Source organism: Puma concolor, chromosome E1 (genome assembly GCF_028749965.1).
Source record: "Puma concolor isolate L17-30 chromosome E1, mPumCon1.1.hap2, whole genome shotgun sequence".
Classification (NCBI taxonomy): Eukaryota; Metazoa; Chordata; class Mammalia; order Carnivora; family Felidae; genus Puma; species Puma concolor.
The window spans coordinates 30,699,240-30,713,613 of record NC_141680.1 but is presented as its reverse complement, the minus strand read 5'-3'; the positions used below and the strand labels follow the sequence as shown (position 1 = coordinate 30,713,613).

At 54.2% G+C, this 14,374-nt stretch overlaps 1 protein-coding gene across 11 annotated transcripts in view; it reads left to right on the top strand.

Annotated features, from left to right (window-relative positions):
• The window catches only part of MSI2 (musashi RNA binding protein 2), a 393,915-nt gene that overhangs the window by 310,767 nt on the left and 68,774 nt on the right, over positions 1 to 14,374 (top strand). For all 11 annotated transcript variants that reach the window (XR_015244052.1, XR_015244053.1, XM_086686879.1 and 8 more), the window contains exon 8: positions 3,174 to 3,256. Coding sequence is in view for 9 of the 11 variants with exons in the window: in XM_086686879.1 (XP_086543005.1) it covers positions 3,174 to 3,256 (83 nt within the window). In the remaining 2 variants the exon portion in view is untranslated. The remainder of the gene's footprint in view (positions 1 to 3,173; positions 3,257 to 14,374) is intronic.

Here is a 14,374-nt window from a genome sequence, read left to right as displayed (position 1 = left end):
GGGTTTCTCCCCTCTCTGCCTTCTAGGTCTCAAATTCCCCCCCCTCCTTTCTCTCCTAAGAACACCTGTCACTGGGTTAGGGCCCGCCCTCATTCTTGAGATCCTTAACTTAGTATGTTTGCAAAATCCTTTTTCCAAACAAGGTCCCATTCATAGGTTCCAGGGGTTAAGACGGGGACTCATCTTCTGGGAGTCACTGTTCAAACCATTACATTCATCCTCATTTGCAGGGAGGTTTCCCCTGAGTACCAGCCCGTCCTGGCTTGCGTAGGCATTCACGTGTTGGCGGGGTTTAGATACAGGCTAGAGAGGTGACCTTCAAAGACACATGAATGTCGAGGTGACCCGCAGGCTACAAGCAAGGGTCATGAGGGAGGGGCGAGATCCGTTCGGCAGAGACGTTCTCCTTGAGTGGGAACCTCAGACTTGTGTCACTTAGGGAGCAAATTGCTGTAGAAGAAGGACGTTGCCTTGCTGACCTCTGCATACTCAACCATGGAGCACAGGTGGGAGCCTGCAAATGCAGAAGGAAGGGCTGAGTCCGTCTCGAAGGGAGGCAGTGATGCAGAAATGGTTCGTTCATCCAGCCACCAGCCCCTCAGCACTCTCTGCGTGTGAGGGGCTCTGTGCATCCCGGGGATCCAGAGTGAGTGAAGCCCCAGCCCCGTCATCGTTCTTGAAGCCCCGCTAGCAGATTCCCCCATCATCTGCCGTGTACCCTTCCCTCCCCTGAGCACCTTTTGAAGGGCACTGCATCTTAACCCTTCTTGAGGGGCCCCTAGCATCTGGGTCTAGGAAGGTGGGCAGGAGAGAGGGGGTTAACCAAAATGATGCAGGTCCCCCGTGTGCTGAAGGGGTCCCTGCCTGGGTGATAGGCTTACCTGATGGTTTTCACACTCCTTTGAAGGGGCATAGGGAGCCAACACACCAAAGCCTGAAGAGAAATTACGTGAAGGCTGCCTCTGGGCGTGGCTCTCGTCCTGCTCTGTGAACGACAGATGGACCCCAGGGGCCAGAGAGGAGGAGACGCCCAAATGAGGGAACCCAGAGAACGGCGTTGTCCCTGTCTCTACGGGGACCTGGTTTGGGGCTCAGGGTTGTACACGTGGTGAAAGGTTTTTTTGTTGGGCCTCATTTCCAACAAAACGTCATTGTGCCTGAGGACCCAGCCTCTCCAGGATGATGCTGGGGAAAACGTGCCAACTTTGAGCCTCTGTAGCACATACTTATGTCCCCCTGATGGTACATCTGACCCTCAGCCATTCGTGTCTACAACAGGCTGGGATGTGTGCTATGGAAACACTGGCCTGGTATTCGGTGCATAGTAATAAAATATATATCCTAATGAAGGCTGTGACTGCCATTTGTGTGGTAGTCCCAGCTCCCTGTTTTGCTGGAAATTGTTTCAGAGTAGACAGTGGCTGTTTCCATTCCTCTCCCTAGGAATTTTCTAGATCCTACAGCAATGATGTAGGAGATCAGTGTTTCATCTACCTGTCCTCTGCTGTTTCTTAGAGAATGTGGTGGTGGAGCCGGAGAGGAGAGACATAGAAAGGACCGGAGAGATTCCCTCTCCACCCTGGGTTTCCAGGACCCAAAGTCAACACACAAGCTTGAAAAGGAAACACAGTCCTGATATAAAAGTAGCCATTTTGATTTTCATGTTCCTGGTTGGTGGGTCCAGGTTTGTGTTTGGCCAGGCTCCTATCTTTGGGGATGGCAGTGTCTTGGCCAATTTGAGCTGCTATTGCAAAGTACAATAGCCTGGGAGGCTTATAAACAATAGAAATGTATTTCTCACCATTCTGGAGGCTGGAGGTCCGAGATCAGGGAGCCAGCATGAGCAGGGTTTTGGTGAAGTCCCCCTTCCCGGTATAGAACGGCTGTCTTTTCACTGTCCTCACACAGCAGAAAGCAGACAGATAAAGCAGGGTCTCTCACATCGTTTATGGGGGCACTAATCCCATTCGTGAGGCCTCCACCCTCATGACCTACGTGCCTCCCAGAGGCCCTGCCTCCTAACACCGTCACCTTGGGTTAGGATTTCAACACATGAATTGGGGGGGGGGGGGGGGCGGCAGGCACAACCTTCAGTCCATAGCAGAGAGCCTTACAAATCCTGATGGGCGTGGGGGCTGTGACCTGAGGGGTGGTCAGTGTCACCACCTTAATCTGCAGGTGCGCAAAGCTCAAGGCGCAGAGTGGGGAAGGGGCTTCCCAGGATGACACATAAGTTCATACGTGCAAGGTCAGGTCTGCTGCGACCCCCCGCACCCCGCATTAGGATGTCTGCACCTGTTGCATGCATTCCCCCCGGTGTTAGTGATCACACTATAGCCGCGTTTCATCTGAGGCGGGGCGCCATCCTGTGAGTGGGTCCATGTGTTAAAGCAGTGCTTTCCGAGTGGGGTCACAGATGGGGCAGCGTGCTGGAAGGGCGGGAGGGGCAGTCGAGAGCGACTCAGGATGCTGAGCAGCGGTCGCCTGCCAAAATTCTTCAGTACAGCTTGTCTAGCAAAGCCGGTCTCCAGCCGAGTAAATACAGTGGATAGCTGACGGGCTGACAGCAGGCATCAAACAGTCTTAAACTGCCCCAGATCCGCAGCGCTTTGGAAGCAGCGGTAGAAAAAGGATGCCTGCGCAGAACAGAGGCCTGAAACTTTTAATAGTTTCTTCCAGGCCTCAGGATGTCCTGATGAGGTATTAGAGGAAGTAATTCAGGAAGAAAAGGACAAATAACCACCTCCGTCTGGAGGCCGACCCAAGGGCTGGCCATTCCAGCACGGAAAGGGCAAGCGTGGCCCCGCAGTGATCCCCGCCCCCGCTCTGGGTAGCCCACCCACCCGCCTCCACACGCACAGAGCCACAGGGGCTCTGACCCTTGTAAATAACAGACGAGTAAATTTCTTGTTTGCTTCTGGGCAAATGTAAACCACACAGCGCCCGCCGCACGGGGGTGAAATCATTAACTTTTCCTCACTGTCAGAAGGGTGCTCGCTACAAATGAGAAGTCATTTCCTCAACCTGGAGGCCCTTCCCAGGGATCCGGCCCCCTACCCTCAGATCAGGAGCCTGTCACTGCTGCAGGACATCAAAGGAAAACATGTAGCCAGCCAGAACTGAACTCACCACCCCCTCTGTTTTTGTGTTTTTGTTTTTCCTTTTTCCTTTAGGGTTTGGCTTTGTCACGTTTGAGAATGAAGATGTTGTGGAAAAAGTCTGTGAGATCCATTTCCATGAAATCAATAATAAAATGGTAAGTTTGCAGGGGTGAGGCTACCATGCATGCGATGCCCCCCTTTCCCCCACGTACACACCTTTGTCTTGCACACTCCTGTAGCCCACGTCATCATGCTGGAGGGTGGGCAGGGCGGGCACCTTCTAAGACTCTGACGGCTCAGCTCTGGGAACGGCAAGAGTTGGCGAACTTTCAGCGAAGGGCCGAGGGATAAATATTTGCAGGCCACGCGGCTGACTGCCACAGCCTCTCAGCTCCACTGTTGAAACGCAAAAGCGAGTGCAGACGGTACCGCATGAATAAGGCTGTGTATCAGTAAAGTTTTGTTTATGGACACCGACACTAAAATCTCATGCAGTTCTCACGTGTCACAAAATATTTAGTTTTGTGATTATATTTTTACCATTTAAAAGTACAAAACCATTCTCGACTCTTGGGCTGTACAAAAGCCCGCGGTGGGTGGGTGGGGGACCACATTTGGCCTGTACGTTCTAATTTGCCAACTCGTGGCTTAGGATATGTGTTGGCTGTTTGGCTTGGCTTTTTGAGGGGGCGTATCCTGGGTAGGAAGTTTACCACCCAAATTTGTTCTCTCTTTGGGCCCTGCTGGGCAATTAACATTCTCCCTTTCTGATCAACTGGCTGGTTTTACCCTCATGAGTGCCTTCTTCCATACCTCCATTTGGCCCTTTAAAGCTTCTTTTCCTGGGAAGGCACCCTCAGCAGGGAGGAGGTGACGATCATGGCTGAGTTTGGGGAGCCAGATAGGCCTCCAAGAGGAATGGCCACCAGAGGGTGCCATACCATGTACTGAATGTGCACATTGGCTGGCTCCAAGTCTCAAATTCCTTCAAATCGAGTAGGTGGGTGCGAATCCCCCTTGTTGTTGGTTCCAGAAATCTGGGAGCTCAGCAGGTGTTTCTGGAGCCATCAGCAGGACCTTTGGAGCCAAAATATTTTGGTTGGCCAGCAAAGCCTCCAGCCCCAAGAGAAGAGGCAGGGCAAATTTGTTTCACTTGCAGCTGTGACTTTGATATTTTCTTCCTTTAGTCAAAACATTCCTTGCTTCTGAAACATGCATTCAGATATGCATTGTATATTGGTCTGATATGTGTTCGCTGACTTTAAATTCAATAATAGAGCTTTTAGTGGGGATAAGATCAAAGCAGTCTGCTTAGCATGTGGTGCTACAGGCCTGATTCAATATTTGACTTGCTAATTTTTTCCCAGGGCACTAAAATAATATTGTTCATATTGTTCCTAGCCATCATATGCATCTGAAATGAAAACACTGGATTTTTTTGCATACTGTAGGTTGGAGGTGTCAGCTCAGGCATTAAAATGGTACTGGGGAGATAAGTGTGTAGGAATAACACAGGACCCTTCATAGACGTTCTCTGTACCCCCTCCCCGCAAACTCGGCACCTTCCAGTTGGTACCTCTCTCTTTTGGTAGGTTGCTACTTGCTGTTTTTAAAACTATAGAGACGGGGCTTAAAAGGCAACCTAACTCTGGTACCCAGAGGCCTTGTTTCTCCTAGCCAGGCTCACTGTTGACAGGCTCCGCCGAGGGCCGCTTGGGCAGCGGAGAGCGAAAGAGGCATCCGAGAGCACTGGCAGGCACCTTCCCATCCTGCCAGGATTTAACAGCTCATCGGGAAGGCCCAGTGTAGACTGGCGAGAGACTGTGCTATGTGCTGCCTTGAATGCGTATGGGAGGCCCTTCCCTATAGATTGCTTTTGAAACAAGCCTGAAACACAAGTGAGAAAGGGATTTATTCTCCTCACTGTTCCAGTGGGGAGACTGAGGGCCGGGGGATCTGCCCCAGGGCTCCCCAGGCAGTAAAGGAACATAGGTCTTGAGCTTACTGGCTGCCAGATGAACTACACAGATAGTTGTTTTGAGCTTGGGGGTGTGAGGACAAAGTCCCAGATGACACAGGGGGATGGTCAGAAGGTAGAGTTTCAGTCCCAGCAAGATAACCCCTGGCCTGGCTTGAAGCAGGAGACGTTTGTGGCCCTTGTCCCCAGTCGTTTCACATCTGTCACCCTCTTTTCCACCCAGCTAGAGGCTGACTGTGGTAGATACAGGGAGTTGTGTTCATCCTATGAGGCTTTCTGTTTTCTCTTGAATCTGGGGCTCGTACTCGTTCTTTACGGGGATAAGCAAAAACGGAAGTAGATAAGAGGAGGGGGTGGGTGCGGAGCGGTGAGGGTCACACACAGGCTTGGAGGTGTCCCTGCAGTTGCCCAGCCCTGCTCCACACCAGTCACCGGCTCTCAGGGGGGATTTTGAGGTGCTGGAGGAGGCTTTGATAGATCAGGAGGCCTCGCCGAGCTCCACGGCAACGGGGTCTGTGGTGACCGCCTGGTGGGGTCGCCGGGCCCGGGGGAGGTCTGAGCACAGCGCCTCACAGGCTCGGGCTTGATAAACTTGAGCTCTTGCCACCAGCCACGTGCTAGTCACTGAAAGGACCTCTCCAGCAGGCCGTCCTTCCCTGAAGAAGCCTGAATCCTGAATTGCTCTGGATTCCCTGATACCGGTTTCTACTCCTGAGACCCACGGAAAAGGAAATGAATGTAAACCGTGCTATGGGCAGAATTCAGATGACGGACTGGAAAGACCCTGAGAGCTCAGACTGCCAAGCAGAGACGCAGACGGTTGTTAGAAGGTCCACAGGAGTGTTTTGTCAGCCGGACTGTGTGTGACGCTGTAAAGACCCAGCTCCTGGAACCCTGGCCATCTCTGTGAATTCTGCAGGGACAGGTTACCAACGCCACCCCAGAGTGTGCCTGGAGCAACCATTTTCTCATGTTCACAGATAAGAAAGGTCTCACCGCAGATGAGTCACAGAGATAGGACTTGAGTCCCCATCTGCTCCTTCTTAACCCAGTACCCCTATGGCTGGCACTCAGTGGGCCCTGTGTTGGTAACTGTGGAATGAAGAAAGGATTACAAGAGGGACCATGTGACAGGGAGGCACGGCATAATTCCCATTATGCCATTACGCCATTTCCCATCTGATTTGGTTGGCGAGTCTCTTGGGCATTTTTAAAAAATGAGGGCCCTTCCCAGGCATCTGAGAGCCAGCCATCGGGAAGCTGGGATCACGGGAACTTGCCCCCATTCCCGTAGAGACCCTTAAGGAGGTCACCTCCATGGTGGTGGTGGCAGGGCACGACCCTCCTGCACTGAGATCCCACAAACAGCCAACATTTTTCAGTGCTACCTACATACACACTCTGCTGAGAGCTTGCTTTAGGCACCTCTTCTCTCACATGCATTCTGCTGTAGGTACTGATTATTATCCCCATTTTACTGCAAGTGAGCAGTGAGGCAAAGAGAGAAGGTGAGCGATTTTCCCAGGGCCAAACACCCAGCAAGTGGCAGCACCAGAGTTCAAGCCCAGAGAGCTAAAGTCCAAAGCTCACATTTGTACCTAGTAGGCTAGTACCCCTTCCAGGCGTAACGGGACTTTAAAGGCCCTCTAGCTGGGCTACAGTCTTCCAAGACCCCTGACCACCCCTCCCAGTCAGCCGGGTCATAGCCCACGGGACTCCCATGTTCTCCTAAGAGAAGGGCGAAGATGATGGGCTCACCCAGGGCCAGATTCCTGGCTGGGGTGAAGGACCAGGCTTGGGCATGAGGGGTCCCTGTCGACCACGACAGATTTCCACGCCTCTTCCCCCAGTGCCCCAGAGGCAGGTGAGCCACGGGTCTGGTGGCGAGATGGTGTGGGGCGGGGAGGGTGCAGGGGGTGGGGGGCAGCTGGCCGCCACCTGAGCTCAAGGCCCAGCCTAGGAAAGCCAAGACTCAGCCCCTTCCCCTTGGCACGGATCAGAGCGAATCGCAAACGTGGCTCTTTATCAATAAACACACACATGCACCTGCGGAGCCACCTGGTGACCCTCCGGAGAGGGCTTCCTCTCTGGCCACTCCGCCGAGCCCCAGCGTGGGTACAGCTAGCAACGCCTCCCGCCAGGTGCCCCTGATTGAAGCAGCCCCCCCAGCAGCAGGGACACTTGTTTGATTGGTCACCAGCCAGCACAGCCTCCCAGAGGCCTCCTGGCGAGCGCCTCAGCCATGGGGAAGGAGGCAGGGGTTGACAGAGACCTGCTCCAGGCATCCCTGGAGGGCCGGCTCAATCCCCACCCCAGAGGGGTCAAGAGGGCCTTGCTGGGTGAGAACGTGGGGTCCAGTATAAGGGATGCAAGGGCTCCTCTTCTGACACCTGATTCAACAGCAGCACATTGGCATCCGCTGGGCACTGTAACAGCGTTTTACGCACACTTGGTCACCGTCCCGTTTTACAGAGCGGACACTAGATAGAGCTCAGGGTAGTGAAGGGACTTCCAATAACCCATGGTTCTTTTTTTTTTTTTTAATTTTTTTAAATGTTTTTATTCATTTTTGACAGAGATACAGAGCGCTAACAGGGGAGGGAGTGAGAGAGAGAGAGAGGCCCAGAATCCAAAGCAGGCTCCAGGCTCCAAGCTGTCAGCACAGAGCCAGATGAGGGGCTCAAACCCACGAACCGTGAGATCATGACCTGAGCCAAAGTCGGACACTTAACCGACTAAGCCACCCAGGCGCACTGCCCCTCCACCCCCCGTCCCCCACCGAGATAGCCTGTGGTTCTAAGCTGCGGGGCTAGCATTTGAACCAGTGTTGTCCTCTGGCTCCAGCCCTGTGTCCTTCCCCCTGCCAACATAGGCAAAACCTCATTAATTGAAAAATCTGGGTTGGTTAGACTGGTGAAAATAAGGAAGAGTTATTTGCTTTGTACAAGGGTTCCTACAGGATTCCTTTAAATAGTTCTCTTCCTTGTTCCTTGAAGGTGATCTGATTTTTGAAATTTGCTGAGTAGTTTGTAACCTCAGTAGGAATACACACCTACCAGGCCCCACCACCAGAGCTAGTGAATCAGAATCTGCATTTTGACAAGTCCCTAGTGATGCGTGTGCACATTTAAAGTCTGAGAAGGCCCAGGCGAGGATCGCTGCTAAGGAGATAGTGGAGATAGTGTGTGTCAGAAGGAAGGGACCCGGAGTGAGGGCTGAGGCCCCTGGAGCACAGAGCTGGATGAGCCAGCCTGGCGTGGGATCCCCAGGCCAGTCTGCCGCTCTCAGCACCGCCCCACACTCTCTTTGTGTGCACGGACACCAGGTCTCCCCCCCTGCACTCCTGCCACAGGAAGCTGTCCATGCCCGGGACCACCCCCCGCCAGACCCCCGGTGCTGGCATCCCTCTCCTCTTGACAAGGGTCTTGGAACATAGATGTTTGAGGCACATCCTCTGGGGTGATGGGTTGGATCCTCCAAGTAGCATGCACATGTCCTGGTGCCCGAGACAGGACCTCCTGGGTCACTTAGAGGCACTCAGGGCTTTAGAACACGTGGACCCGAGCCTGAATCCCATATCCACCGCTGGTTGTCCTGTGACCAAGCAGATACCCCACTTGTCTGCTCCTGTTTCCTCCTCTAAGATGGGAAGGATGGCGACCACTGCCCTTTGCAGCTTATTGAAGGCCCCGTTCGGTTCCTGGCCCTGGGAGCTCTTGGACTGTTGTAGGGTCTACAATCTGATAACCTTGAAGGAATCACCTTCCCGAAAATTCCATTGGTAACTGCAAGTTTCTTCCGTTTGGCCTAAACCAAGGGCCAAAAAGCTTTGTAAAGGGCCAGGTCATATTTTAGGCTTTTGAGGCCCTAGGTCTCTGTCACAGCTACTCTGCCATCGTAGAGCAGAATGCAGCAGAATGTGAGTGGGCACAGCTGTGTTCACATAAAATATTATTTATAAAAACAAGCAGCAGCTGGATTTGCCCTGTGGGCCATAGTTTCAGCTCCCGGCCTCTACTAACGTAGCTCAGAGCAGGTGAAGTCTGCTTATCTCAAAGGGGCCAAGGAAGGGCTTTTAGCCAAGAAGTCACCCTGGTCCACTAGCCCAAGGCAGAGGGTCAGAGGTGCCCCAAACAGATGCTGGGGTTTGGGATAGTAGCCTGCAGAAAGCATCAATGCCTTCATTCTTAGGGGGACCCCAAGCACTGAATAGGTGGGGAGTAGAGGAACAGTCAGAACAGGGTTCTGTCAATCTAAGAGGCCTTTCCAGAAGAAAGTGCCACAAATCCCCCACTGCTGAATGCCCCACAGTACAGTTCGCTACTCATTGCTAGACTCTGTGACCTTGGGCCAGTTACTCGTGGTCCGTGTTTTGATCCCACCTCAGTAAGACGGGGATGGCACCCCCCTCAGAGATTGCTGGGCTTTGTGACTGGGCTTTGTCAGCCGTAGCATGCTCTTATCAACCTAGTAGGCCTCATCATCACTATCATTGTTCTTAGAATCATAGTACTGAACAAACGTATAATCATAAAGTTAGGTGATCTCAGACAGAGGTGCAGACCTGGGCAGGGAGGAGGGTGTGAGGCAGGTACTCGCCACGCCCTGGCTGGGAGGTGGTCCTGAAGAGAGAAGGTGTACATCCTGCAGAGGAGAAGGGGCCACTGCAGGGATTTCTTAGGTCCCAGGGAGGCTCACTCAGGCCCTTCCGCTTCCGTTGGGGGAGATTCCGAAAACCCCACTTCAAAAACAAAGCCTGGCGAGCTCTCACGCCTGCCACCTTCAGCCCAGGGAACACTTGGGGTGGGCAAGAGGACCAGAGAGCAGGACAGTCCTGGCTGGGCCTCTCAGGGTGTAGTGCTGGGTCAGGTGGTCCACAGAGGCCAGCTAGGGTTGGCCTGGGGGCGCCGCCACCTGGATGGGGTGTCCCGGTGAGTGGGCACCCATCCCCTCCCTGAGGCCACTCCTCCTCGGCCCAGAAGACTGCCGCCACAGAGCTGATCGGGAACCAGCCCCAGAGTGGGGGGCGGGACGGGTAATGTGGGTGGAATTAACCAGGCTTGTGTGTTCACCACCCTATTGGCCGCATCCTCCTCGCTCGTAAGCTAATTTTAGCCATCCATTCTGCTTCTGTTACCATTTATAAAATGAGAATGTCAAATGCAATATTAAACAAGCAGGATGAAGGCAAAAACAGGAAATGCCAGAGAGGCACTTAATAAATGAACCTCGTGTTTACGAGCGAGAGGGAGGTCCTGCGCCCCCCACCCCCACATCACGCAAGCACATGTTTGTGTACCGGCTCTGTCCGTGCGGGTGGAGGGGTTTGCCTGTTGAGGGAGGAGAGGGTGGGGAGGCCGGGGTGGTAAATGTTTGCTGCTCTTCAGGCAGAAGCAATTGGGCCTGCGGAGAGGTGGCCTCCCAGTCACCCAAGTTCTGGCTCCTTCACCCTTCATCCGTCCTCTGGGAAGGTCACTGCAGGGGGCCTGGGAAGGGTGGGGTCCTTCTGCCTCTCTTGGTGGCCCAGCCCCTCTGGACTTTCCCACGTGTGCTGCTCTCTGCACACCATCCACAGCGTGTGGGGTCAGCAGGAGGCATGGAGACCACTGGGAAAAGCGGTTTCCCTTTCCCTGCACCCCTTCTCTGGGGCCTGCTCTTCCTTTCACTTCACCCAGCTGCTCTGCCCAACTTCCCAGGCAGGTGCAAGCTAATGCTCAGCCATCTCTCTCTCTCTCTCTCTCTCTCTCTCTCTCTCTCTCTCTCTCTCAAATAGAGAAATTAGGGTCGCCTGGGTGGCTCAGTCAGTTAAGCATCCAACTTCGGCTCAGGTCATGATCTCACAGTTTGTGAGTTCGAGCCCCACACTGGGCTCTGTGCTGACAGCTCAGCCTGGAGCCTGCTTTGGATTCTGTGTCTCCTTCTCTCTCTGTCCCTCCCCTGCTCACACCGTGTCTCTCTCTCTCTCTCTGTCTCTCAAGAATAAACATTAAGAAAAAGATTGTTTTTTGAATCCTATAAATATAGAAATTAAGGCTTTTGCAGGGTCTCTGGCAACGCCCCCCAAGGGCTGGGGGCGCGCAGCCAGCCTCGTGGCTGCCTTTGGGCACCTGCTGGAGGCAGAGGTGTCTTGTCACTTTGAAATGCCCTTGCAGGTTCCCAGAAATAAAAACAACAGCTGCTGCTGCCACCATCAGCTTTTTCCCCAAATAGTGCAGTCTGTGAAGCGCCTTTTGCGCACCTTGCTGACGAAAGCAGGAAGACCGGGCCCTACCTGGCCAGTAGGTGGGGGTGGGAGAGGTAGGGAGAAAATCGATGGCGGGGTGCCAAGAGCCTGCCGGGCTGGGGGGGCGACGGCCACTTTCTGCCTCTCTGCTCCCTGGGCTTTGCGACTCCAGCACAGATGTGAACTGGCTTTATCACCTTCAGAGATGCTCACCTAGGCTCCCGTGGCGGAGATTAAGGCATGCCCCAACCTTTATCCGGCGCCAACACTTACAGGATTAGCTGCTTTAATTTCTTCGCTCACTGCAGCCCTGTGGGGCGGTGGGCACTACTGTTACTCTGTTTTATAGATGAGAAAATTGAGGCACAGAGATGTCAGGCAGCTGGTTCCTGCTCAGAGCTGGCGAACAGAGCAGAGATTTAGAGCCAGGAGCCTTAGCCTCTAAACTAGACTGGTGGAAAGGACAGGCCCCCGCCCTCAGGTCCAGATGGAGCGGAGGCTGCAGTCACAGGGGTGTGTGTCCCCGAGGGTGCTGGGGACCCGCTCCGCTCCACTCCCTGCCCAGACTCTGAGCCCTTGTGAGGGAGAGCCACATCCTACTGAATTCATTTCTGTGTCCACACCTGGCCCCTGCCTGCTAAATGGGAGGCGTTAATAGTATTGGTTTATAACCTCCTTCGCTTTGTCATCGCTGAGTTTAATAAAACAGAGGAAACAGTGGATGAAATTAATTCTGGAACGAGGACGGGGGTTGGCCTTGTAGAAGGAATCGCGTGCAAACGGGCCTTGAAAGCTGGCTAGAGGGCGGTAGGGAAGGGCTGTGTGGGCAGGGCCTGGGTAGCCGGTGGCCCAGAGGTGGGGACGGGTTTGGAAGTCGGGCACCTAGGATCGAGTCGTAGCTGTGTCATTCCCGGCCTCATCACCTTGGGCAAATCCATTCCTCAGGGCCTCAGTTTCCTTTTCTGTTGTCACTTCGGGCTGATAAAGCCAACTCAGAGGAAATGAGTTGATCAACGAGGGTACTGAGAACAGGGTATTCTCTGAGAACGTGTGTGCCCTGCACTGTGCCTTGTATGTGTTATGTGTTCATGTCACTTTGTGTGTATGCTGTACGTGAGATGATGTGTATATACACACACGTGCACGCTCACGAGGATCTCGTGGCCGGGCTGAGCATATAAAGAGTGCTCCGTAAACAATGTGTTCCTTCCTCCCTACAGTAATCCTGCTGACTGACCGGGGAGATAGAGTCCAGATCTCATGTCCTGTGGGCCTCTCAGGGCTTCTCACAAATGGGTCTGGGTCGTTCATAGCAAGCGTGTGCCCTTTGTAAGGTGGATGTTTCTGCCGGCGGCCTTTACCTGTCTAAGCTGGCACGTCCGTCTGGTTTGCACAGTAGGCCCTTTCGTGAGGGTCTCTTGGCAGGAGGACCCTTTTCCAGTAGGGCAAGACAAGTTATCCTGTACATATGGGTTCTCTGGTACTTGGCCACAGGCTGGGCCCCGTCTACAAGGACAGTGCCTGATGGAGATGTCTGGGAGGGGGAAGCGAGGGGACAGAACATAGGACTCGCTTGCTGCTACCAGAAGTGCCCAGCTGAGAGGCTTCCCTGAGTCCGCTGGGGGGCGGGGGGGTGGTAGGCAAGGCAGGATAGAGAAGCACCCTCCCCTTGCTGGAGTCACAGGCGGGTCTTCCCAGGGCAGCCGCCAGGATCTCTGGGTGTGACTGCAGCACTTCCCATGATGGTGTCTCGGGCCTCGTCCTCATCCAGCCACACGCTCCTGCCGGTCGTGACTCCATTCTGCCTCTAGCCATGGACAAGTACAGCGGCTGGAGGGAATGGGAACCCTGGAGCAGACAAGGCAGCCTGACTCTCTGAAGGTCACTCAGAGGGAGATGCCCAGTGGGTCCATCTCGAGCTCCACACTGAGGAGGACCATGGCCCTGCCTGCCCTCCCAAGCCCTCCCCGCCTCCTCACTGGGCCCTTTCTATGCTTGTCGCTCTCACCTTGCTACACCATCAGCCTCCTTCCACAACTCATTCGGCAGCTGCCTTGAGCAGGGCCAGCTTCCTGACTATGAGGCCTGAGCAGCTACGAGACCCTGTGTCCAGAAGGGCCTTGCCGGTTTCACTACTGCCACCACCAGCTCCTGTAATGATTGAACAAAGGGCCTCTCCTCTTCATTTCCTAGTGACCTGAACAGTTTCTAGCACATTCCGTCGCTGCCATGCTCTTGAGGCTAACTCCTGGTACGGTGCAGAGGGCAGGACAGTAGAGACTCTGTTCTTCTCCTGAGTCTCTCACCTTGCGTCTTCATTGTTCTGTAGTTTCCTTGAGAGCAGCACCTCCCCCCCCCCCCGCCCCGAATCTTGGTTATGAACCTATAGAAGCCCCATGAAAGGTCTTGCCCTCCTACACTCTCCAGAAAGGCTTCTGACTGGCAGAGAGGTCAACAGAGAACAGTGGGTAGGACAGAGAAAGCCTGGCCATGGGACAGCACAGGCCGTGCGCCGAACCATGTGTGGTCTCTGGGGGTACGGCTCAGTCCTCCGGCCTCACCAGAGAGAGCTGGGCTCCAGGCAGGACCCCAGATCTTTACACTGGAGTGGCATCTCCCCTGCCCTGTGCTTCCCTGGAGCACGCTTGGGGCCTATCTCCCAGAAGAGGTGGTCAGCTTGGGGCTTCGGAGAAGCAGTGTCGGGCTGGAATCCTCTGGAACCTGACGAGAGGTGCAGCCTGAGTTGGAGGAGAAGTTGATCTTGGGGCAAGACCAGGTCAGGCCCCTGTCTTTCAGGAAGTTCCACAGAAGGTGCTGCGCACGGGCACCACCACCCCCTCCCCCGCCAAGCACTCACCCGCCCGGAAGGCCTGCCCTTTGTTCCCTTCCCTTCCACCGACCACACAGTCAGTCCAGGTTGGTCTCTCTGGACACTAGTGAATTTTATCCTCTGACATGGGCTCCTCTCCCCCTGGAGGAGTACATCGTTTCTGACGTGCCCAGTTTGGGGTGAGAAGTGAAGCTGCAAACACTAGCCTCCAGGCCACACAGGGTTGCCTTGTCCTGGGTTGT